We start from the raw sequence: 26,271 nt of genomic DNA, 5'->3' as shown, positions 1-26,271 counted from the left end.
TGCCGTGGGGGCTCTGGGCATGCGCAGATCGGGGAGGCTGCGGGGTGAGACCGGGCTGGGGGGCTGGGAAAGGGGGGGGAAATGTCTGTGCAGCCTGGGGGGGGGGCATGGCCGGGGGAGGGGGGAAGAGCAGGTGACCCCCGAGGAGCGGGGAGAGAAAGGGGGGGGCTGAGATCCCCTCGGATTTACCGCTGCCCCCCCCGTGGGGACCCCCCTCCTCTCCCGTCCTGCCCCCTTTCTCCCTAGAGAGCAACGAGCAGCACCCAGGGTGACCCCCCCTCCCCCAAACCCTGAGAAGTTCCCTGTTCCCCTCCCCCCATTGTGCCCCATTTTCTCTGCCCTTCGCCAATGGCCAGTTCAGGTCTCAGGTTTGGGGTGTTTCCCCCATTTTCACCTGCAGGGATTTGTCCTTGTGTGGGTGGGAAATGGTTCCCCCAAGTGATTTCTGAACTGGGCAGAGGGTGGGGGGGCCCTGAGACAGGGACACCTCTGGGTTGGGGGGGCCCCCTCTCTGCTGGCAACAGGGCGTGGGAAGGGGAGGGAGGAGCAAGTGTCCCCGATAGAGAGGGGCCCAGCCCCAGATTTTCTAGTCCAGCTACTCCTCTCCCTCCCCCCCCATCACTAGCTAGTCACATTCCCAGACCCATTGTGGCCACAATACTCCCGTTGGCAGCCCCTCCCCACAGCCAGCGACCTTCTGACTCCAGCCCCGCTCCTTTCCCCTGTGAAAAGACATCACCCAGGGCTCCCTCCTGGCCCTGTGAGTGTGAGGCAAGAAGAATCCGTCCCATCCTATTGTTGATTCAATATCCCTGTATAATCCCCTCCAATTTCCCCTCTTTTCTCTTAAACTGTTGAATGGTGACATAAAATCTCCCCACATGTTGATGCTTGTCCCTTATATTGGCAAATGTTTAGTTTGTGCCCCATTTTCTCCTCAGTTCTGAAATACTGATATTGAATTCTCAAAAATCTTCCCACTTTTCTCTCCAGGTGTGTGACTGAGATCAGGGCTCCTATCGTACTGAGCGTGGCCCTGTTCTGCCAGGCACTGGAGAGACCCCAGCTGAGATCTGGACCCTGTTCTGCCAGGCACTGAAGAGACCCCAGGTGAGATCAGACCCCACTGTTGTGCCAGGTAAAACTGAGACGTGCACCGAAATCACAGCCCCCCTTGTGCCAGGCAGCACACGACTGCGACCCAAACCGCTGCCTCCATTGTTCTGGGCACTTCAGAGACCTCGACTGAGATCTGTGTCCCCATTGGGCCTGGCATTGCACTGACCCTAACAAAGATCACACCCCACCACTGTACTGTGCACTGCACAGACCCTGACAGAGATCCTGCCCCCACATTTTTGCCAGTTGCTGCAGGAGCCCTAAACAAAATCAGGGATCCTGTAATGCTGGGAGTTGCAGAGTCCCCAACTGAGATCAGGCTTCCTGTTGTGCAGGGCTCTGCACGGACACTGACCATGATCAGGGTCCCCATTGTGACAGCTGCAGAAAAGACACCAAAGATATCGCTACCCTGCTTTCAAAAATCCCCAGCTCGCCCCATCCCCTGCCGCTCCCCCCCCAGCCCTAACCCCCCAGCGCACCCCAAACTCCCAGCTCTTCCCAGCCCTGACCCCCCCGGCCTCTAAATCCCCTGGGCACCGCTCGCCAGGGCACAGCTGGGGGGAGCTGGGAGTTTGGGGTGTGCTGGGCGGGTCAGGGCTGGGGGGAGCTGGGAGTTTGGGGTGCGCTGGGGGGGTCAGGGAGGGGTGGAGCTTGGAGTTTGGGGCGCGCTGGAGGGGGATCAGGGCTGGGGATTGGTGGCTGTTTAGAGGTCACAAGCCCTCCCAGCGCTGCCGCTGTATTAAACCGCTCCCCGGGAAAAGGCGGGGGGGGTCGGTTTCTCAGCAGGGGAAAAGGAGAAGGGGCGGGGAGACGGTCTGCCTAGCCCCGGTGCAGGCTGGGAGATGTAGTTCCCGACTCTCCCTGCACAGGAAGTGACTTTGGGGAGGGCTGTGGATCTGGCTCGCGCGGGGCCGTTGGAGCCTCTCCGGGGCCGGAGAAGGGTTTGTGCCATGGGGGCTCTGGGCATGCGCAGATAGTGGCGGGAGAGCCCTTCATTAACCCCCCCGCGCCCGGCCCGGGCCCTGCCCTGCTGGAGCTGCCCTGGGGCCGCCCTGGGCTCTGCCCGCCCCGCTGCGGAGCTGCAGCTCCAGGTCCCGGAGCGAGCCCCGGGGGGAAGCCGGGCCGGGTGGTGACTCTGCCCCAGTGTCCGGGGGCGGGACCCGGCATCTCGCAGCGCCGGGATCTGCTCGGGGGGGGGGGGGGTAGCGCCCGCTGGGGGCTCGGAGCTGCTGTCCCTGCAGGGGCCCAGCACCCCCCGGGCCCGGCCAGGATCTGCCCTGGGGCCCCGCGGGACCTGGCGGGGGGAGGGGCCTGGCCCCACTCGGGTCCCTGCGTGGGGCTGGGCGGGGCTGGGGGGTGAGACCGGGCTGTGACCCAAACAGCTGCCTCCATTGTTCTGGGCACTTCAGAGACCTCGACTGAGACGTTTGTCCCCGTTGGGCCTGGCATGGTACTGACCCTAACAAACATCACACCCCAACACTGTACTGTGCACTGCACAGACCCTGACAGAGATCCTGCCCCCACATTTTGCCAGTTGCTGCAGGAGCCCTAAACAAAATCAGGGATCCTGTAATGCTAGGAGTTGCAGAGTCCCCAACTGAGATCAGGCTTCCTGTTGTGCAGGGCTCTGCACAGACGCTGACCAAGATCAGGGTCCCCATTGTGATAGGTGCGGAAAAGACACCAAGAGTATCTCTACCCTGCTGTTAAACCCCCCCAGCTGGCCCATGCCAGCTGACTCAGGCTCACAGGGCTCAGGCAAAGGGGCTGTTTAATTGCAGTGTAGATGTCTGGGCTCAGGCTGGAGCCAGGCTGTAGGACCCTGCGAGGTGGGAAGGTGCCAGACCTTGGGCTGCAGCCCCAGCCAGAACATTGACACCGCAATTAAACAGCCCTGCAGACTGAGCCGTGTGAGCCCAATTCAGCGGGCACAGGCCAGCCGCCGGTGTCTGACTGCAGTGTAGACATGCCCACAGGGACAGAGAGGCCTTGTCAAAAAAGGCACAAAGACTAAATAGGGCAATGGTGGGAGGCGACTCTCCATTTTACAGATGGGGAAACTGAAGCTTAGAGAGCTGAAGTGATTTGCTCAAGTTTGCATGGAGAATTTGTGGCAAAACTGGGAACTGAACCCAGATTGTTTCAGTTCTTGCCTCTTCCCTTATCCACAAGCCCAGCATGTGTGTTCAGCATTGCTCTGGCCTGTATCTGCCTTGCATTGGCTTCCAAGGGAGACTGTGGAATTCCCTTCACTGGAGGTTTTTAAGACCAGGTTAGAGATTCACCAGTCTGGGAATGTCTAGGGATACTTGGTTCTGCCTCAGCACAGGAGGCTGGAGTAGACGCCCTCTCAAGATCCCTTCCAGGCCTGCATTGAAATAATTCTCTTTTGTGCTGTGTCCTGTTCTATGCTGAGCTGTTTTGCATGTTGCATTTTCTAACTGTGATTGCACCATGTTGTGTTGCATAGTTTTATGGTGCATTGTTTTGCCTCAGATGATCATATTGGTCCCTTTTGACCCTAAGGTCTATGAGTCTATGAGCTTGTTTAGTGTCTATGTTGTGTTGGTTTGAGTTGAGCTATTTTGCATTGTGTACTTTTGTCCTAAGATGTGTTAGTTTGCATTGTGTTGCTTTCTTCTCCTTAGTATTGTGTCATTTTATGCTATGCAATGTAGTTTTTTGTTTTGTTGTTGTTTTTTGAATGGCTTGACATCATCATGTTGTGCGGTTTTTCTCTGTATGTTGTTTTATACATATATATCGCATAGCATCCTTGAAATGTAGGGCTAGATAGGACCTCAAGATGTCATCAAGTCCAGCTGTCTCTGCTGAGGCAGGGCCAATTATATGTTGATTATCTCTGACAGAGGTTTGTCTTACCTACTCTTAAAGACTTGCAGGAAAAGAGACTCCACAGCCCCCCTTGTAAGACTATTCCAGAGCTGAAGTACCTCAGCTCTGGTGACACGCACACAGATTTTAGTGGTGAGCAGCTGTGGAGAGAGAGGAGACCCCAGTGAGTGGGCAGCTGGGTAAAGAGACTAAAGCTGAGAGGAGAAACATTGATGTGTGCAAGGTCTGTGACAGAGCTAAAACTAGATCCCAGTTCTAGTGCCACCGTCCTGTTGTTCTGGGCACTGAAGGTCTCTGCCATACTGGCGTTTTAGGCACTGGTGCAAACCCTTAGTACAGACAGACTTTACACTAGTGCACTCTGGCACTGGTGCATCATGTCCCTATTTGAAGGTTTGAAGTGGTGGGGTGGGAGGGGCAGTGACCTCACAGAGGCCTGGGGCTGGCTGACCAGTGCAGCTGGTAAGGGAGGGGCAGCAGTGAGTGCTGGAGGTATGAGCGAGGAGCACAACCCCACAGGACTGGACACTGACTTCTCCTGACTCGTGACACACACACCCAGCTGTGTGCAGGGACTGCAGCTGAGCTGTCCTGTCAAGACAGCCTGTGCATCCATGGACAAACCATCTCTTCCTGCAGCCTAATACAATGAGGTGTGGGGACCTTTCCAAGCTGCGGGTTATGTGGCTCTGGCGTTAACGGGGTATGTTCCTGGCTCTGTCCCTGACCTGCTTGGTGACCTTGGGGAAGTCACAGCCCCTCTCTGTTTTCCTCCTACCCATTGTCTCTTTGGATTGTGATCTCTTTGGGGCATGGACTGTCCCTCTCTGTCTGTGCAGTGCCGAGCAGAATGGGGGTGCCGATCTCAGTCAGGTTCTCTGCCATGTGCTGCACGGTGGGGCCCTGATCTCCATCAGTGTCTGTGCAACAGAAAGCACAGCTTATAGACTCAGAGACATTAAGGGCAGAAGGTAGAGGTGTATTTCAGATGATGTCTCATCAGTGCCTTTTCTAACAGTACTAACCCTTTTATGTGTCTGCTGGAAATACCTCACGTGATGTATCCTAGGACTGCATTAACCTATTTCATGACTGCATCACATTGGCAGCTCATAATTATCCTTTGATCAACCAGTCTCCTCTGTCACTTCCAATTGATAAATCCCCAGCTTATTGCAAAATTATACACTTGGGGACTTACAACTAGAATTTGTGCACTATTCATTTTCATCCCATTTCTGTTACTCCAGCTTTCAAGGACATGCAGATTTTCTTGTATGATTTTCCTGTCTTCCTCCATATTGGCAATCCCTCCCGGCTTTGTGTCCCATTCCCACTTCTTGTGCCAAGATCACTAATAAAAGTGTTGAGTAAGATTGGTCCCAAGGCTGATCTGAGGAACTCCACTAGTAACTCCCTCCAGCCTGACAACTCACCATTCAATATGATCCCCTTGTAGACTCTCCTTGAACCAATTCTTTATTGACCTTTCGGTTCTCATATTAATCCCCATCTCCAATTTAACAAATAGTTTCCCATGTGGAACTGTATCAAAAACCTCACTCACGTCCAGTTCAGGTTTCTGTGGTACAGTCTACCTTTTGTAACACCATGTTTTATTGATTTATAGTGCTGAAGGCTGGGAGGAAGTGTTAGCAATAGGCTGAGAATGGCCATGTGGAGGTAGGGGATGGGATGGCAGACAGTGGGGTGGGGGGGGGGGATGCGGCATTGAGGTGTATCTGGGAATGTGTTTTGTAGGAGTTTATGTCTCTGCTCCCTGTGGCTGTGGTGCATTCCGTACCAAAGCAGCACGTCAGCAGAGCAGACGCACACACTGTATCTCTGTCTGTAACACGCAGCGTTCACTACCAGACGGGCTGGGCAATTTTTTAAAGACCCAGCTTGATATTCCTGGCTGGGGTGGGTTCAGTTGGACGGGGGTCTGGGGCTCTGATAGTTTGCGATGTTCCTTTTTGCATGGTCAGTTCTTTCCATTTATTGTTTTACCTCCACCTATGCCCGAGGCCACTCTCTTCTTAACTTGCTTCGGTTATTTCACTTCCAGTTTTTAAATGGGCTCTAAGAATTACAAAGCTGAATGAACGATAAACAAACAGAAGCATTTGAATGTTGGCCCATAGCTGGTAGAACTATACCTAGTGATGGTCGGCTTTAATTTCCTGGTTACCTCTAGCATTTTCTGGTGGAGTGGATAAAGCAGTGTCAAAGAGCCTAATGCGCCTTTTTAGGGCAAAAGGGCTCGTCAGGTCTTAGCTCTCTAAGGAACATGTTACCAGCCAGGGCTTGTAGTCTTTCAGGAGAGGTGCACTGGGTTGTATTTAGGAATCTCAAAATGAAAGTTGAAGACGGCTGGTTCACAATATCCAATGAAATCTTGCAAACAATTATACAAATGGACCCTACTGCTGTTAAAACAACATGGTATTAATACTGATTCAAAACTGACATTAAAATTACGAGGTAAACACATGAGAAATGAACTGACACCTACTTACCATTTCTTATTGCCTAAAATTTTGACACCCGCTCACACCATCTTTTTTTAAAAGCGCTGCCCAGCACACAGTCATGTTAATGAATGAGAGCACACCCTTTATTGACTGCTTTGTGTTGCATGATCATCTGATTAAGCACCTAATTACAACTGTACCACTGTAAGTGGAAATGCATCAACCCAGCTTAGCTCCAAGTTGTTGAGATGGGAATGAAAAATTTCTAAATTAAATACATGGCAGAATGGTTAATGGGGAAAATACACTGAAATGCCTCTACCCAGTCCTGTTGACTTCTCCTAAACCCTCCATGAGTTCTGGCCTCTTGGTCAACTTGGCTCCCAGTCTCGCAACGGCTGTGCCCTCTCCCAGCCTAACCCATTTTTACTGCAATTGTTCACCCTCCTCATCCAGGCAGGGGGTTGGCGCTGCAGCCCCTAAGGTACCTGCGTTAATCACAGTCTCTCGAACCAGGGCTATTTAGATTTCAGGGAATGATTTATCTGAGTTACTGACTCTGGGAGGTGGGAGAGAGGAGAGGCTGAGAGGGCATTTGCTCTTAGGGCCATGTTCAACCCTGGTAGGCTCCTGTTACCTCGTTCTCCACCCTCTCCCATGTGTGTCTGCTCATGTGTCAGTGTGTCACCTTCTGATCATAATGCCACTGGCTTCAGCAGAGCTCCCAGACAGGAACTACATCACAAGAGGGTTACGGTACTGAGAGTAAAATACATCTCAAGGAGAGAGTAATTATCCTGAAATGAAACATTCCAATCTAGGAAGTGAAAGAATTCAAGTACTTCATTACTTAAAATTATGCTTGAAATGATTAGATTTTTATGAATAAATTGCAATAAATGTTGATTTCACTGTACACAGACAAATGAAAAATAATTTGTATAGGTAATATACAGAAATGCTTCTGGAGAGAGTGGAGTTTGATTTAAGGATATTTACACGGTATATTTTGGGTGTGACATTGACAATTTCTCTTTGAACGGTTATATGATTTGGCTTTTGGAATCTCAGCAGTTACTCTTATTAAATAATTGTTGTCTGATGACCTCCCCTAACTTCCCACAGCTCTGAACATTGAAATTGTAAACACTGAAAAAAGGGCTTAAAAATAAATATCGCTATCTATTGAAATTAAAAGAAAGAAAGAGACAAAATGAATTTTGACAAACCCACTTAACAGCAATTGCAATATGTTAGGGGATGGAAATTCACAACTAGGGCACCAACCTTAATTCTGCCCTGTAGTGACACCAGGCAATTGCCGTAGGGCTACAATTTAGGCATTTTAGTGTATATATTCCCAGATTACAAATCGGTATAATCTAAAGACACATGAGATCTTTTCCTCAGGATATCACCGTAACTGGTTTGTTTCTCTTGTTGGTAATTCCCAGAAATGAACAGATTATTAATGTTTTGTCAGTTATGAAGTGGCCATTTCAGATTTCTGGGGAGTGTCTGTTGTTTGGCACTAGGGGCCAGGTCCTTGGAGAGATGGAACCTTGGTTTCATTTTAACTTCTCCATGCTCAGCAGCTTCTGGAATTTGGTTCAAAGTATTTACATGTTTCCCTGCCCTGTTGTTAAAAGTGCTGCTTTAGAAAGTGGGGAAGGGCAGGAACTGTCTGCAGGATCAATAGCTGAGTCCCTTAGGCCTTGGCTACACTCACACTTTACAGCGCTGCAACTGGGGTGTGAAAAAACACCCCCCTGAGCGCTGCAAGATACAGCGCTGTAAAGCATCAGTGTAATCAGGGCAGCAGTGCTGGGAGTGCGGCTCCCAGCGCTGCACGCTACACCCGTAAAGGAAGTGGTGTACATGCAGCGCTGGGAGAGCTCTCTCCCAGCGCTGCCGCTCTGACTACACTCACACTTCAAAGCGCTGCCGCGGCAGCGCTCCCGCAGCGGTGCCGGGGCAGCGCTTTGAAATTCCAAATGTAGCCATACCCTTAGATAGTTATAGCTCATCGGAAGGAAGATGGGGATTAGTGGGTGTCTGGGGATTTGATAATAAACATACAAATATCATTGTTCTTAGTGAATTTTCATCTTCTAATTCCCATAACCCACTAATTATCCCTGGCTGCCCCCAGTCTTCTGGGGAGGGAGAACTAGTAAATTCCTGTGGCCAGTGTGGAACCTAAGGCACAAGGATCTTTCCGTGGCTGACTCAAAGTCACCCAGATTGAAATTCACTTCACTGGATAAATCCCTAGTTGCTGAGCTCCGCAGACGGGTGGAGAGGTGAATTCCATCCCCCATTCTTGAGCATGGACCCCCCTCCAATTCTCACCCTGATCTCAGACACTACCCCAGCCTTCCTCCTGCAGTGATGGACGCACTTGATGCTGCCAGAGCCATCTGCCATGGGATCTAGAGGGGGCAGAGGCTGAGCTCCAGAACTGCTCCCCCTGGCCACAGCCCCCAAGCTGTGCTGGAGTTGTCCTGACTTTCCAATCTGCAGATCGGTCCAGCTGTACCCAGCCCGTGCACCCGCCACACACAAACTGTCACAACAAACATGCCAGGATTGGGAAAGACCATCTGGGGCTGGCTGCAGTCTCCCTTTGCTGCTGTGAGGGGAATGGGGTGGTCCCTCATATAGGATACAAACGTACCCAGGGGCAGAAGGGAAATGTTGTTTCTTCCAGGGGTTTGAAATGTTTGGTTTAGAGTCCTGAGCTCTGTCTTCCTGTTTGTCTCCTTCTGCCACTTTCAGATCTCTTGGAGAGACAAGATGGGTGAGGTAATTTTTTTAGAACCAATTAAAAATAGCTTTATGGTATCCTGGGACCAACATGGGTACAACAACTTTCCCCTTTGTACCCCCTCCCCATCTCATCTCCCCCTCAGCGGAGACTGTCCCATGTGCTAGGAAAATAAGGGTTCAGTCCTGTCACTGAATTGGGTCTTGCCAGCACTAACGGGAGTGAAAGCCTGTGTGCATTAATGACAGCAGCAGCTCTGGGACTCGACCCATAGGGAGAAGAGATGGGAGTGAGCAGGTTATGTTTGTGCCAGGTGTGAGTTACTCATGTGGGAATTCTGCACCACTGGGTATGCACAGAATTCACGTCCAGCTGAGAATTTCTTTTTTTTTTTTGGCGTGAAGAAGATACATTCTGCCTGAGAAGTGCTACAGTTCTGCCTTTCACCCACCAAAGGCCCCTGTGGCACCAGAGCAGGCAGCGTTCAGCTGGGTTCATCTTGCTGGTGATTTGTTGCCCCAAGCTCTACCCCAAATGAGAAGAGAGTTAGTGGGTGGAACTTGGGAGAGTCCTGAGACGGCTGCCTCTGGGGGTGGGGACAGGGTGGTCATTCTCTACTCTCAAGAGGGTGTGAAAAGGGCACAGGAGGAGCAAGTGTCCCCTATGGAGACTGCCCAGCCCCAGGTTATCCAGTCCCAGACGCTTCTTCCCCCACCATACCCCAAACCTCTTCACCCCTCCAACCATCAATTGCCAGTCTTCCCTCGCTGGTAGCCCTTCCTGACTGGCAGAGACCCTCTAAGCCAGTAGTGTGTCAGGGCTCAACCTTCTAGCTGAGTCCTCTGACCACTTTCTTCCTCTCTCGGGGTGACATGCCACAGGGGCCACACAAATCTACATTGCTTAGGCTTTGGCTTCAGCCCCAGGTAGGGGCTCAGGGCCCTGGACTTCAGCCCCATGCGCTGGGACTTAAGTTTTCTGCCCTGGGCCTCAGTGAGTCTAATACTGGCCTTGCTTGGCACCCGCCCTGAAACCTGCTAGTGGCCCCTAGCGGGTCCAGGACCCCTAGTTGAGAACCACTGCCTTAGCCTACAAATCTCAGCAATGTTCAGGTTACTGCCAGTCATAGAATCATAGAATATCAGGGCTGGAAGGAACCTCAGGAGGTCATCTAGTCCAACCCCCTGCTCAAAGCAGGACCAGTCCTCAACTAAATCATCCCAGCCAGGGCTTTGTCACGCCTGACCTTGTCCCAAAGGACCAGTCACTTACTGAGGTCAGTTGAATCTTAGATCTCACAGCAAAGACAATACTTGTAGCCAGTCCTGTAATAACCTGTATTAAGACTTATTTAAAAGGAAACGAGAGTTGTTTACGAAGTTAAAGCAGGTAATCCTATAGATGGAGACAAGTTACAGTCTTAAATTTCAAAAGGTAATAGAAGCCTCTATAATAAGCAAGCCCTGTATCTTCCTTAGGACTAACCCAGGCTAATCAGCTTGGGATCTCTTGCTTATGCCTAGAATCTTTGTCCCCCAGAGTCCAAGCAGCATACAGATAATCAGTTCCTTCTGTATGGGTTTTTTTATCCCCTTCCTGCCATGTGCTCTGAGCTGCAAACTGAGCTAATGAGAAGTCAAGAGCACAACAACAGTCTTTTGTCGTCTTTAACATCCCATAATAGTCTTTCTGGTGTTGATGAACCTTTCCTGCCAGGCAGGATGTAATGCATTCGGTTGCCAGTCAGCACTTCACCTAGGTAAAGTCTCTCTCCTGTCTGGTGATTTACAGAGCCACAGAGGCTCACAATGCAGTTAGTCAGATATTAACCCAGGCAGCAACTCACAAGCATTCAATAAAGTGTAAACACATTCTTATAATCCTAGTCCCTAATACTAACACGGGTGAGTCAGACTGATTCCAGCTATGTGTTTGTCCCTGTTCCATGAAGACATGGGGGCTTTTGCAAGAGCTAACTTCTCATCTGCCAGTGTCACAGGCAGGATGGGCAGGGATGGTGTCTCTAGCCTCTGTTTGCCAGAAGCAGGGAATGGGTGACGAGGTGGATCATTTGATGATTACCTGTTCTGTTCATTCTCTCTGAAGCACCTGGCATTGGCCACTGAGCTAGATGGACCATTGGTCTGATGCATTGGGCAGCTCTGACATTCTTATGTTCACAGTCTCTGTCAGGAGTATCTACTCATTTGGACTCACTGTGGGGCCACAGAAAGAAACAAGATGTTCTGAGGCAAGAAGGCCCAGTCTCAGAGCCCCAGGGCTCATGCTTCCCAAAAGCTAAAACTAGGCCCAGCCCATGAAAGGGGCACTGCCAGGAGACACTGTATAAAGGCTGGAGCATCAAACAGCTTTGTAAACCTGAGAGAGCTGCCTTGGGAACAGTGACAGGGAGAATTCCCCAGAGTGACTCCTTTGATTCTTCTGTTCTCTGGCCTTTGGTTCATAGAATTATAGAACTGGAAGGGGACCTCGAGAGGTCATCTAGGCCAGTCCCCTGCACTCAAGGCAGGACTCAATATTATCTAGACAATCCCTGACAGGTGTTTGTCCAGCCTGCTCTTAAATATCCCCAGTGATGGAGATTCCACAACCTCCCTAGACAATTTATTCCAGTGCTTAGCCACTCTGACATTTAGGAAGTTTTTTTCCTAATCTCTATCCTAAACCACCCTTGCTGTAATTTAAGTCCATTGCTTCTTGTCCTATCCTCACCGATTCAGAAGAACAATTTTTCTCTGGCATCCTTGTAACAACCTTTTATGTACTTGAAAACTGTGATCATGTCCCCTCTGAGTCTTCTCCAGACTAAACAAACCCAGTTTTTTCAATCTTCCCTCATTGGCCATGTTTTCTAGACCTTTATTCATTTTTGTTACTCTTCTCTGGACTTTCTCCATTTTGTCCACATCTTTTCTGAAATGTGGTCCCCAGAACTGGACACACTACTCCAGTTGAGACCTAATCACTGCGGAGTAGAGCAACAGAATTACTTCTCGTGTCTTGTTTACAATAGTCCTGCTAATACATCCCCAAATGATACTTACTGTTGCAAAAAAAGTGTAACTCTGTTGACTCATATTCTGCTTCTAATCCACTATTATCCCCAGATCCGTTTCCACAGCACTCCTTCCTTGGCAGTTATTTCCCATTTTGTATGATTGTTCCTTCCTAAGCGCTGTATTTGCATTTGTCGTTATTGAATTTCATCCTATTTACTTCAGACCATTTCTCCAGTTTGTCCAGATGATTTTGAATTTCAGTTCTATCCTCTAAAGTCCTTGCAACCCCTCCCAGCTTGGTATCGCCTGCAAACTTGAGAAGTGTAACAGAGAGACTCTGCTGCTGGGAGGGTTTCACCATGTGTCAGAGGGTTACACCCTGGTAGGAGGGGGCTAGGCCTGTACTGGGATAAGGTCACTCTGTGCTTCCCAGTGTGGCAGAACCTAGAATGTCCATTAGCAGGGAAAATCCTGGGGGGAATCGACATGTGGAAAGGAGAGAAACCCTGTGTGAATGCTCTCACATTGCCCTTCTCACCCTGGCAGGCTACAGAATAACGTCCACGTTTTGCTCCAGATCATCCCATCCTCCCAGGGGGAAGGCAATGGCTGCAATGGAGCTGGCTCAGGTAAGGGATTCTCAGGGAGCTGGTGGTGGGTTCTGCTTGGAGGGAGAGAAGCGGTAAATGTATAGGAGGGTGGGAGCCAGTGATGAGCTGCCAAAATATTAACAACAGGTTCCTTCCTCCTCACTTCATGAGGGGCTCATGCCCCCCCGAGGGTCGTGCCCCATGCAACCCCCCCTGTTCCTTGACACCCCCCCAGGGACCCCTGATCCATCCCCCCCTTCCTTGACCCCGACTACCCCCTACCGCCCCATCAAACCCCTCCTCTCATTCTTGATGCCCCCTCGGAACCTCTGCCCCATCCAACCATCCCTTCTCTCTGTCCCTGACTGCCTCCCACCACCTCATCCAACCCCTGCTCCTTCTTGACTGCCCTCTCGGACCCTTGCCCCCATTCAATTCCCTTGTTCCCTGCCCTCTGACCGCCCCGACCCCTATCCACCCCCCACAACCCACCAAACACCCCCTCCCTGCTCCCTGCCTCTTACCACACTGCCTGGGGCCAGGACTGGGACAGCTCGGCCGGGACCGCGACTGACGCCGCAGGACCCAACTCCCCGAGCCAGGCTGGAGCTGCTCGGCTGGGGTGCTGCGGTGCTGTGGGACCTGAGCTGGGCTGGGTCGGAGCCGCTCGGCCGGGACCAGCCCCGAGCCAGGGGTGCATAGACGGGATCCGGATGGGGCGCTTGACCATGGCCATGTGGAGCTGCACAGGTGGAGCCGGACTGAGCCATACATGCCATCACCCCGCACCCCCGGACCAGGTTACCTGCCTGCTGCTTGTTTCAGGCTTCCCTTGAACATTTGGTTTGCAGGAAGCAGGGGATGGGGGGGAGAAGGAGGATGGAGCTTTCAGAGGAGAGGGGGAGGTGAGCTGGGGCTGGGGGCCGGGTGGACAACTGCCCAAGCCTTTGTTAAATTTAAAAGCTTTTTTAGAACCAGTAGTCCTGGGACAACCTGTTCTAAAAAGGCTTCTAAATTTAACAACCTGTTCATGCGAACCGGCTGGAGCTCACCACTGGTGGGATCTGCTAGAGGTGGTGGGAGGCAGGAAATATATTTAGTGGAGAAAGGGAAGGGGACAGGATGTGACAAAACTGCTGAGACTTGTGTACTTTAGCCTGTGATGGGTTGTCACCCCGGGGTGCAGTCTGGGGGGCTTCTGAGAACTGCTGTGCCCTCTAACCCTCGAGCCGGGCTGGCCCTTCTCACACTGCTTTGCTGGAGATTCAGCCTGTCTCTCCACGGCCTGTTATCACTCAACTCGACAGCAGGTGGCTCCATGCAGCCAACTAAGCTACCTGAGTGCGTTACCTAAGCCACTCAAGGAGAGAGAGAAGACAACAGCCAATTTCCCAGCAATAAGTGTTAGCAAACAGATCAAAGCAGATTACCTAGCAAATAACCGAAAACTCAAACCAAGCCTAACATACTATCTGGATAGAATTTGAATTAGCAATTTCTCACCCTGACTGATGATACAAGCAGTCTACCAAGTTTCCATACACAAGCTAGAAATCCCTTTACCCTGGAACCAGCACTTCCCCCAGTTCAGTGTTCATTCCTCAGGTGTTTCCAGGAGTTCTCTTGTGCGTGGAATGAGGCCAAGAGCTGATGTCACACTCCACCTTATGTAGCTTTTCCATATGGGAGGAACCCTTTGTTCTAACCTCAGTTCCCAGTCCGGTTTGTGGAAAAATACAGGTAGCAAAATGAAGTTCATTGTCATGTGGTCTGGTCAGATGCCCTAGCATGCCCTGCTGAGTCACAGTAGCCATGACTGCTAGACTGGCTGAACCGTTCACAGGAGGGCTAAGCTCTTCCACGGTCCATTGTCTTTGTTGATGAGCCATGAACACTGTCTGACTTCTTCATTGTTGTACCTGAAAGGCTCGTTGTGGCTGTTAACCCAGAGTAAGCACATTTGAAAGATAGATACAGAGTCAATATCCATAACACAGGTAAGATAATCATATTCAGCAAATCATAACTTTTCCAGTGACACCACACATGAGACACTTTGTGCAAAATGAGTCATGTCCTAATCATATTATAATCCTGCACTATGTTGAATATTGGCTGTAGTGTCAGATAGGTTCTAATTTCAAGGCACAGGCTTTGGGAATGAAACTTCCCCTCTTTGTGGAACAGGAAATAACCCTCCAGCCAGGGCTGGGACAACTTCCCGGACTCCCAGTACTGAAACCTGAACCTCGTGACACTTCATTAGTTACCTCCATCCCTAGTCTTTGTGGCAACTGCAAACTTTATCGGTGATGATTTTATATTCTCTTCCAGGTCATTGATAAGAATGCTAAATAGCACAGGGCCAAGATCCAATCCTTGCGGGAACCTGCTAGAAAGAAATCCACTCGACCATGGTTCCCTATTTAAAATCTCAGTTTTTAATCTATTTAATGTATGCCCTGTGTATTTTGTATCTTTCTAGTCAAAATATTGTGCTGAACCAACTCATGTGCCTACATATATTACATCAGGACTATTAGCTGCAAGTAAACTTTTGATCTCATCCAATAAGGATATCCAGTTAGTTTGATAGGATCTATTGTGTCTAAACCTTTTTAATGGGTACTAATTATATTACCCTCCTTTCTTTCTTAGTGAAATCCAGTATTGGCTGCTCCATTCTCTTGCCCAGTATCGATTTCAGACTGACACATGTGTTATTAGCTGCGTCATCTCTTTTATACTTTTTAAATATTGGCACTGCATTAGCTTTATTCCAGTCTTCTGAAATTTCCCAAGTGTTCCAAGTCCTAATTAAAATCAACATTAACAGTCCACCATGCTCCTCCAGCAGGTCTTTCAAAACTCTAGTTATCTGGACCATTGTTAGGATTAATTTTGTCCTTTTAAAAACTTCTTTCTTATTTTCATTGGTTGATCACTGATTTCTGATAGCTTCTCTTGCCAACTTTTTACAATTCTGACCTTCGAACTTCTATTCTTTACTTTTGAGTTCCCCTTTCTTCCATATATTTTATTTGGAGAGTGTTGGGATTCCTACCAGGGAGCTACCAGCAGGCTCCAGAGACAGCCCCATCTCCTATATTAAGCTTTGGCTAGTAGCTATGTGATCAATGTGATGACCCTGCTTCCGTCTGTCAGCTGGGAGACACAAAGGTTCTCTCTTCCTCCTGGCTGCTCTAGGCAAGGTGGGGTGGGACTCTGTTAACATGTGCCTCCTGGAGCTTCCATTTACTTGGTGCTGCTGTTCCATGAATAGTGGGGTTGTGAGTGGGGCAGCAGGTCCTGAGTGTTGGACTCTTTCTTTTTCAGGGGCCGGTGACTTTCAAGGAGGTGGCTGTGTATTTCACTAGGGAGGAATGGGCTCTTCTGGACCCTGTTCAGAGAGCCCTCTACAGGGATGTCATGCAGGAGAACTATGAGACGGTGACCTCGCTGGGTAAGAAGTCCTGTCCTCTGGGTTATTAGAAGTTGTGGGGTCTCTAAAGAACCTGAGCAGTAATAACTTTATACCTTTATTCATCATTCAAGTTTTGACAAGTTTCTTTGTCCCCCTTTTTTTCCTTATCTCCCATACACTAGCAGGGAGGGAGGAGGTAATAAGGGATAAGGAGGGAACACAAGAAGCTCCCAAGGTGCCGGGAGGTGGTACCGGCTGCGAGTAATGGGAAGAAGCAGAGGGGAGTGTGGAGGAAGGGCACCCAGGAATTGGGCTGGGTGGGTCATTGGGAGGGAGGAGAGGTTTGGGGATCTAGAACTGTGGGGGATCCCAGACCTTTAACCCTGAATCCCTACCCAAACCTCAGGTAAATCCTAGACTTCAGCATAACCACTCTCGCAAAGCCTCAACTTAATATAAGGCCCTGAACTGTAGCAAGCTTAGGCTACGTTTACTAAATCGTATCACTAAATCGATCACGGCTAGATCGATCTCAGAGCATCAGTCCCGGCTGTAGTGTCGACCTGCCCTTAATAACCCATTTCTTTATGCTCACCTCTTTGCCTCCACGCATGTACCAAAATAATAAGTAATACTCTGATCATGGCATCTTACCTCTAGCAAGTATAAAATTGCCCACAAGACATGAGACTAGCTCATAGATCGTAAAATCAGGGCAGGGTCAAGAAGAGTGAGAGTTTGGAGAGAGTCTTGTCCCCCCTCTTCCCATCTGCAGGAGCCACAAGCTGTCTTCCCTCCAGGCTCCTTGGATCTTTGAGCCTGTCCCTCTTGAGGTTACGTAGCCCAGTTCTTGTTTCTTACATTCTCCTTTTTCAGAAGAATTAGAGGCTGTTGCTCCTGAATGTTAGCGTTTAATTCCCCAGCCTTCTCCTCCCACTGGGGGAGTTTAATTCTCCCTCCCATTTCACCTGAGTCACTAGATTTCCTAATTCCCCAAAATGTGCTTTTGCAATGTCACAGTTCAGGGGTAGCTAAGCCTTTGACCTGCCTCCATGGTCTGCTCAAGGAATGGCTCCTCAGGTATCAGACCTCTAGCCAGCCCCTCTCTATGGGCAGGGACCCACATACGTCTCCTTTTTGACCAGTGTGTGAGGATTGCAGCTTGTCCTCCACTGTGTTTGCTGGATTAACGTCCAGTTCCTGTGCTTTGCTTTCTCTCCAGGGGCTGTGAACAGTGTGTGTGAGATAGAGGTGGGACTTTTGGTGATACTTGTATGATGCCAATACACACCTCAGTTTCCTGCTGTGATTGGTATTGCTATGATTATGAAGAGCAGGAGACGTGAGGGGTTTTGTCACATAGCTGTCATGGGGTGATATGAATGGGTCATTTAGGACTCACTGGGAGTAACCTACATCAATCTAATACCCAACAGAGACAAGAGAATGACTGCCACCCAGGGCTGCCCAGATGATTCAGGGGGCCTGGGGTCTTCGGTGCCGTTTCCCCCTTATCTGCTCTGAGACCGCAGAGCATTTTCCTCATGTCCCCCTTACCAGCTGGAAGGAGGTTACTAGTGGAGTTCCTCAAGGATCGGTTTTGGGACCAATCTTATTTAACCTTTTTATTACTGAGCTTGGCACAAAAAGTGGGAATGTGCTAATAAAGTTTGCGGATGATGCGAAGCTGGGGGGTATTGCTAACACGGAGAAGGACCAGGATGTCATACAGGAAGATCTGTAACAACCTTGTAAACTGGAGTAATAGTAATAGGATGAAATTTAATAGTGAAAAGTGCAAGGTCATGCACTTAGGGATTAATAATAAGAAGGTTAGATATACATTGGGGACGCATCAGTTGGCAGCAAGAGAGGAGGAGAAGGACCTTGGGGTATTGGTAGATCACAGGATGACTATGAGCCGCCAATGTGATATGGCCATTAAAAAAGCTAATGCGGTTTTAGGATGCATCAGGCAAAGTATTTCCAGGAAAGATAAAAAGGTGTTAGTACCGTTATATAAGGCACTGATGAGACCCCACCTGGAATACTGCGTGCAGTTCTACTCTCCCATATTTAAGAAGGATGAATTCAAACTGGAACAGGTTCAGAGACGGGCTACTAGGATGATCGGAGGAATGGAAAACCTGTCATATGAAAGGAGACTCAAAGAGCTTGGCTTGTTTAGTCTAGCCAAAAGAAGGCTGAGGGGGGATATGCTTGCTCTTTATAAATATATCAGAGGGATTAATATTAGGGAGGGAGAGGAATTATTTAAGCTTAGTACCAATATAGACACAAGAACAAATGGGTATAAACTGGACACTAGGAAGTTTAGACTTGAAATTAGACGAAGGTTTCTAACCATTAGAGGAGTGACGTTCTGGAACAGCCTTCCAAGGGGATTAGTGGTGGCAAAAGACATATCTGGCTTTAAGATTAAGCTTGATAAGTTTATGGAAGGGATAGTATGATGGGATAGCCTAATTTTGGCAATCGATCTTTGATTATCAGCAGATAAGTATGCCCAGTGGTTGATGATGGGATGTTGGATGGGATAGGATAGGATCTGAGTTACTGCAGAGAATTCTTTCCTGAGTGCTGGCTGGTGAGTCTTGCCCACATGCTCAGGGTTTAGCTGATCGCCATATTTGGGGTCGGGAAGGAATTTTCCTCCGGGGCAGATTGGTAGAGGCCCTGGAGGTTTTTCGCCTTCCTCTGCAGCGTGGGGCATGGGTCACTTGCTGGTGGATTCTCTGCAGCTTGAGGTCTTCAAACCACAATTTGACGACTTAAATAACTCAGGAATAGGTTAGAGGTTTGTTATAAAAGTGGATGGATAGGATTCTGTGGCCTGCTTTATGCAGGAGGTCGGACTAGATGATCACATTGGTCCTTTCTGACCCTAGAATCTATGAGCTCTGATGCCGCAGAGCATTTGCCCTGTTTCCCTGTTCCTGTTCCCCCTCCTGTTTGACTCAGTTTATATAGTAATATTCTCAGCTATACCTTTGCTTAACCAATCATTGTACTGAAATTTAATTAACCAATCCTAACACATTGAAACATAATTCTCTAACCAACTGTATCCCACTACCTAATTAACTTGCACCTAGCAAAATTAATTATACAGCAGACAAAAACAATTAGAGAACCAGACATATTAACATTGTAAAGCGGTGGCCATAAAGATAAAAAAATACAAAAGTGAGAGTTTCACAACTACAAGCATTGAGTAGTGATTTCTTGCCAAACCAGGCTGCTATTAAACTAAGTATTCTTTAACCATCTTAAGATCTGTTTCTTTATCTGGTAGTGCTGGGCACTATCAGGACAGGATCATCTTCCTAACAGCCCAATAGCATCTTATTTCAATGTGACTGGTTTGGGATGTGAGAATGTGACCCTTTGCTTCCCATCTTATGGCTGCTCCTGCTGCTTAATCAAAGGCCTTAGCCTAAGGACAAGGCCTCAGACTGTCACGGTAAGAGAAGGCCCTTACAAATACAGACAGTGATTTTGATTCTTTGTTTTCATACTCCTGTAAGTAGCTCAGTGATAAAAATACACCTAAGTTCTTAAACTATAGGCTTTACAGGCAGGCCTGAATATCTCTATTCTAACAGTGGGTTCTGTCCCTTATCCCATTCTGTGCCTGTCTTGTGTATTTAGATTGTAAATTCTTCAGGGCATGGGCCATCTACTATTCTGTGTTTGTACTTGTCCTAGCACAATGTGGACCCACTGTTAGTTGCTCCTTAGCAATAATGTAATGAATATGATTTATAATCATCATAACTCTCCTGCCTGTTTGAACCAAGGAAGCTGGCCTTGGGATGTTACTGCTTAACAATGAGCTCGGGGGTTAAAACCATGGACTATTCTTTGTGACAAGTATCCCACAGATTCTACTGACCTCCCTGGTTTTCTTTGCCTGCAGTAGGGTTTCCAGTTTCCAAACCTGATATGATCTCCCAGGTGGAACGAGGGGAAGAGCCGTGGGTTCCAGACCTCCGTGGCTCTGAGAAAGAAGTGCTTCCAAGAGCTGCCTGCACAGGTGAGGACTTGGTTAAACCAACTCAACAACTGTGTGGGAATGCAGGAAACATTTGGGATGTCCTACAAAGACCCTGTGAGCTCTCCAAGTTCAGGATTGTTCCCTGCAGATGTGGAATCATTATGGCAGATGTCACTCCTGTCTTCCATCCTATTCTGACTCACAACTGGCAGCAGGTCGCTCCCCGATCTCGCTTTCCTCTGAGTGTTCTCGTGAGATGCAGACCAAAACTGATCCCTTCCTCTCTCCTCTGGGGAAGGTTTTGGGGAAAATCAGCTCCTGATAGGTTTGATCTCTCCCACACATATTTTGGATTGTTCATCCCTTTTTCCATTCCTCTCTCTGAGATTTTCTTTCTTTCCGGTGCAGGTAGTGACCTGTGTCTGGATTCTCTCTGTCTCCCATCAGGTGATGGGATGGTGAGTGAGAATGAGGAGGAGAAACCCCATCAGGAAGATGCTGAGCAAAGAGAAGCACATGGAATGTCATCAGGAAGATCCAAAGAGAATGTTTCCAGGAGTTGTGCACTCCCAGAAAAACCAAAAGCCTGTGAGACTCAGGGGAAGCCAGAGGGAAACTTTAGTAGCCTCTCAGACCTTAAAGCAAGCGGTTGAATCAACTTGGACGAGACATGCTACACGTGCACTGAGTGTGGGAAAAGCTTCAATCGGAGCTCACACCTTATCACACATCGTAAAATCCACACAGGAGAGACGCCCTACACATGCGCTGAGTGTGGGAGAAGCTTCAATCAGAGCTCTGCCCTGAACACACATTGTAGAATCCACACAGGAGAGACGCCCTACACATGCACAGAGTGTGGGAAAAGCTTCAGTCAGAGCTCTACCCTGAACACACATCGTAGAATCCACACAGGAGAGACGCCCTACACATGCTCTGAGTGCGGGAGAAGCTTTAATCGGAGCTCACACCTTATCACACATCAGAAAATCCACAGAGGAGAGACGCTCTACACATGCACTGAGTGTGGGAAAAGCTTCAATCGGTGCTCAAACCTTATCAGACATCAGAGAATGCACACGAGAGAGACGCCCTACACATGCTCTGAGTGTGGGAAAAGCTTCAATCGGAGCTCTACCCTGAACACACATCGTAGAATCCACACAAGGGAGATGCCCTACACATGCTCTGAGTGCGGGCAAAGCTTCAGTCAGCGCTCAAGGCTCATTAGACATCAGAAAATGCACAGAAGAGAGAATTGTAATAAATCTCTTGACTAGGGTTGGCAAAAACGATTTTTTTTAAAAAAAATCACATTAGTTAATTCCCACATAGTGATTTTTGCATCATCTTCACCGTGGTGTCTCAGCTCCACCAGATAAGTTGCCGCCTTCTGCCTTTTGCAGCTCATCCTTCTTTGGGGTCAGTCCTATGAACTTTTCTATCAACTCCTTTCCTTTTGAGTCATAGGAGTGTGTATCCCTCCAGCCAGGAATGTTCATGAGTTCCAAGTTGGGGAGAGAGGTTTGATCCCAGCAAGGTACACTGAGGCAAAAACTACCTGTGCCTTCCATCCACTAGGACTGTAGATGGCGTTAGCTGCTCAAGTTAGTGATCTTAATATAAAAAGTTGTAGTGCAGGTGCAGCCCAGGTGCAGTGGTTGGCATTAGCTTTCCCCTTGACCTGACTTAAACTCCATCACTGTTCCTAGTCTAAACTAACCCTGAGCATCACGGTTATCCTGTTCCCCCATTTCAAAGCAATTGTTAGTCATCGAGTTCTCCCTTGGGGAACAAATTGTTTCATTCCCAGTTGTTCTGATGTTGCTTCAGGTTGTGCTGGAGAGCAGATATTTTCATTATTATTTTCCGCACTTAAAATATATTGAACTATAACAAAGAGGAGGAAGAAGGCAGGGATAGGGAAAAATGTCATTTCATCCTCTATAACAGACATTGTTAGGATAAGTCTGAAAGAGTCCCTTATTCCCCATCACTGTCCTCCTTCAATCCATGCTAGAACCTAAGAATCCTTTTCCTTTCCCCAGTTGTGGGATGGGAGACTTCCAAAACTGCTCCCTGTGCTATAGCACATGGCTAAGCTCAGAGAATAAACCCCAAATCTCCCCTGAGCTTAGCTTTTTGAATTCTGTATTTCCGATTGCTTCAAGCCTGGGCATTTTGATTATTAACCAGTTTCTCTAGCACTGTTCCTACCACAGTTTCTGTAACATATTTTGTTTTTTAGGGGACAGGGTTATTATTCCTTTGCCTAACCCCAACCTGGCAGGCCAGGGTGTCTATTTTCTCTGGCCTCTCCCCACAGACAAATCTGACAGGGTTGAACCTGCCTGGAGCAAACAAAAAGCCCCACCGGTCACACAAACAAAGTGGATAGACACACACAAGCCACAGAAGAAACTGAATAATGTGAGCTATCAACATTTCCACTTTCTCACAGCATGTTAGTTCTGAAGCTTGTTTTAATTTCTTTTCTTGGAACCAGAACTGGGGAAAGAGAACCCTGGAGTCAGTGGAATTACAGCAGGAAGGGATAAGTCTCATGATTCGTCACTAGCCAAAGGCTTTGTAAACAGAGCGATAATGTTACTGAATGGTCTGGCTAACCCTGCAGTTAGAAACAATCAGCTCTATGGGTGGTAAATTGACAGAGGCTTTGCTGCTGAACATGAAATAGCAGCTGTTGAAAGGTAATATGCTTCTATTTCAATGCCTCTGGAAGTACAGAAAACAGTGATCTATGTTAAAGGCAAGTTGCCATTTCTCAGTGCCCCAATTTCTATTGTATGTGTACAGGAAGGTTTGAATGTGTAGCAGGTAGTTTGGTAAAGCTTAGCTATTTTGTGTGTGTAACAGGCTCCTGCCCACCTCCAGCAGAGGTTTCAGTCACATACTATGGCAACTTACCGAATGTCAAACAAATTAGTCCATTCCTCCCCATAGTCAGTCTCTGATGGGAATGTTAGAATGATGCAGAGAAGTGGGAGAGTATCGCAGTAGGAATACATTAAAAAAGTGGGATTAATTGGAGCTGTGATGCAGACAGAGCCTGTTCTAGAGCTGGTGAAGTGACAGGGACACACTCCCACTAGTGCTGGCTCTGAGATAACAGCAGAAGCAGACCGAGGAGAATGAGCTCCTGTGGGAGCTGTGGGCAGCTGCCCTGTCAGTGCACCATTCACCTGGCAGGTGTTACACAAAACACAGCACTTCCCATCTGGAAGAGAAACACTTCCCCCTTTGCCACTACTTCATTATACCATCCATGAGGCTGTTTGTCATGCAGGACTTTGATCTCTTTGGGTGGTCTATGGTGATTCATAAAAGAGCCATTAGGGGAGCAGGAGTCATCCCAATGGAAATCTCTTCACTTCTTTCTCAGTGTTACCTTCTTAGCCCTGGCTTTGGAGATGACATTAGCCTTATCCTGTCTTGATTTTAGGTAGGATTTTGATCACCTTCTGGGGCTTGGCAGCTTAGGCCTTTTGTGGGCTTTTCTCTGCCTTTTTGGTCCCCGCTGCAGTCAGTACATGCTAGACATGGGCATGGTGACCTTCCTGAGGTTCTTGACAGCTTTAGCCAGCTTTTTGGAGGCTATTTTCCTGCTCACAGCCACTGTCATCTTCTCATGCCTTGTTCTGGGGCCCAGCTGCTGGTTGAATGTGAAGGAGCCAAAGTGCCGGTGACTTTATCCCGCACCAAGTTGCCTTTGCTTGTCAGACTCCTGAACCCCAACTGGACGTGGTTCTTCTGCACAGCACAGCCCTGGACAGGAGGGATCTGCAAATGTACATTCCTATGATCCCTTTGTTTAATGGATGAAAACATAAAGCAGACACTTAGAGGATTGGAACTGATTTCAGCTGATGGATAAGTTTGCTAGATTTTTATGCATTTGGACAGTGAAATGTGGAGTTTTGACATTCATTTCAAGCATTCCCATATAGTGGAGCTCCTGAACATAATGGATAATAGAAATGAAAATGTTTTCCCTTTTTTCAAAAATAAAAATAAAAAAATAAGAGGCTTATTAAAGGGCACTTGGATTTGAAGCAAGGACCCCTTGATCTGCAGTCAAACACTGTACCACTGAGCTATACCCCTGTGAGAGCAGATATTTTCCCCACTGTAGCTGAAGCACATCAGTGATTCCAATAGCAGGGGCAGGTTCTCTTTGGGGCACAGAGATTTTTGGGGGAGTTGGTGGCTCCTTTCTTTCCTCACCGTGGAGTAAACTCAGCTTTTTATTCCATGGTACATGTATTATGGACTAACAGCAGCAGCTTGAAGAAAGAGGAGAGTGAATATCTCACTCTCAGGGCTGAAGGTGGCCACATCCCCTCTGTCTGACCGTTGCCATTGCAGAGAGAAGGTTTCAATGGAATTGAATGCCCTGGCTCAGACTAGAGACACAGAAAGGTTTTGCTGTTCGTTGAACGGCAAAAGAAATTGTCTGTATGTGAAACTGAGGAGGGACATGAAATGCCCACGGTGGCGGAATGCCCTAAGCTAAGGCAGGAGGGTGAAGGAATGGGGCTGAGGAATGACTGAAGTGGACTCACCTGGGATTGAAATGACATTTGTTTGTGTCGGGTAGTGAGAAATGTGACATGAATTCAGATGCAGGGTTGAGGCTTCTTTAGCTCCTTGTAGAACTTGAACTTGAATTCCCAGAAGGGAGAAAGGGAAAGTCTGGGGCTGCCGTTAGTCCCTGCCTGGAGCAGTGTATAAAAAAGGCTCCAGAGATGCAGCTGGCAATTACAGGCCAGTAAGGCTAACTTCAACACCAGGCACATGGGGTGAAATTGTAGAGCTGAATTATTAGACCCATAGCTAAACAGAATTTGTGGGGTGTACAGTTAGAGAATTACTCAGTCCTCGATGGCCCCCTCCACAGTGGTCTCCAGAGTCCTGTGAGCTCCCCCAGCAACTGGTGGTCTTCTCAGTCCTCTTCTTCCTCCAGGCTCCAGCAGCTCTCCAGGACAAACACAGCTCCAGCAGCAGCAGCAGCAGCAGTTCCAGCAATCCTGGTGGCCAGGCAGGAAGGACACCCCCCCCACAGGTTGTAGCTGTACTGGTAGTACTGGGGTCCTGGCTTCTCCCTCCAGAGGTGGGGGAGTGGGGGCTGACCAGCAAGGCCCCCCCACCCCTCGCTCAGCAGCAGCAGTAGTAGTCCAAGGAAGGAGCACTCCTACCAGCAGCAGCAGCCCAGGAGGGGAGAAGGAGCTCCAGCCAGCAGAGTAGCCAGAGAAGGGGGAGAGCTCCAGCCGGCAGGACAGCCCGAGGACACAGAGCGCTTCCTGTACCTATTGGGTTTCTGGGAACTGGGCTGGCGGAAGCCTGCCCAATGCTAAAGGATCCCCCCTGCACAGCCGAAGGGGAGGATCTACAGGACCTCAGAAACCCACTGATTCTGAGGGAGAACTAATAAAAGAACAGGGGCAGGAATGCAGTCAAAGGATCATAAGAAGGGAGCCTAATGGGGACACCGAGCAGAGAACCCCGGACAGCGCCCACTGCTCCTCAAAGGCGTCAAGGGAGCCAGTGGACGTCGCCCAGAGGAACTCCGCCCAGATACGTGAACGGACCAAGGATTGGAAACAAACCCCACAGTCACCAGCGTCCCCATCGGCCAACCCCCTCTCCCTGGTTGCGTAGATGGCCAGTTTAGCCAGGGCGAGGAGGAGGTTGACCAGGAGATCCCGTGACTTTGTGGGGCCACGGATTGCAATAACAAAAAGCTCAAAACACTCAGTATACGCAGGCCACTGCTCTATATTCTCATCAAAAGGTTCCAGTGGTCCTCTCAGAGTAGCCATGATTTTTAGTTTCACTTTCACAGTCAGTGCAAACAAGCAGTTTGTTTGTTTGTTTGTTCTGTACCTTGACTTCTACTTCCTTCTGTTGCTGGAGCAGCACCCGAATCCCATCCTCATAGCCACTTGTTATATCCCTGGGGGCAGCCGGTTTAGGAAG

The 26,271-nt window shown here is 48.8% G+C and overlaps 2 protein-coding genes across 2 annotated transcripts; both read left to right on the top strand.

Annotated features, from left to right (window-relative positions):
• Window positions 1-20,942, top strand: LOC127039449 (zinc finger protein 621-like). The gene is made up of 5 exons (XM_050933210.1): window positions 1-44; window positions 12,789-12,871; window positions 16,169-16,295; window positions 20,197-20,313; window positions 20,722-20,942. Exons 1-5 carry the CDS (start codon window positions 20-22, stop codon window positions 20,925-20,927), a joined length of 558 nt encoding a protein of 185 aa, XP_050789167.1. The 5' UTR covers window positions 1-19; the 3' UTR covers window positions 20,928-20,942.
• On the top strand, window positions 20,928-24,317 carry LOC127039736 (zinc finger protein 675-like; the record flags this gene model as incomplete). Its single annotated transcript, XM_050933594.1, has 1 exon — window positions 20,928-24,317. A coding segment is annotated over one exon (627 nt), but the record flags the coding sequence as incomplete, so codon positions are not given.
• Between the last annotated feature and the right edge of the window lie 1,954 nt (window positions 24,318-26,271).

Source organism: Gopherus flavomarginatus, chromosome 23, assembly GCF_025201925.1.
Source record: "Gopherus flavomarginatus isolate rGopFla2 chromosome 23, rGopFla2.mat.asm, whole genome shotgun sequence".
NCBI classification, from domain to species: Eukaryota; Metazoa; Chordata; order Testudines; family Testudinidae; genus Gopherus; species Gopherus flavomarginatus.
The sequence above is the reverse complement of the archived record's forward strand: the minus strand, read 5'-3'. Positions and strand labels throughout refer to the sequence as shown.

Coding starts and splice junctions, on each gene's coding strand:
- LOC127039449 (XM_050933210.1), top strand. CDS start 20: ATGCGCAGATCGGGGAGGCTGCGGG. Junction 12,872..16,168: donor CTGCAATGGAGCTGGCTCAG/GTAAGGGATTCT, acceptor TTTCTTTTTCAG/GGGCCGGTGACTTTCAAGGA. Junction 20,314..20,721: donor TCCAAGAGCTGCCTGCACAG/GTGAGGACTTGG, acceptor GTCTCCCATCAG/GTGATGGGATGGTGAGTGAG.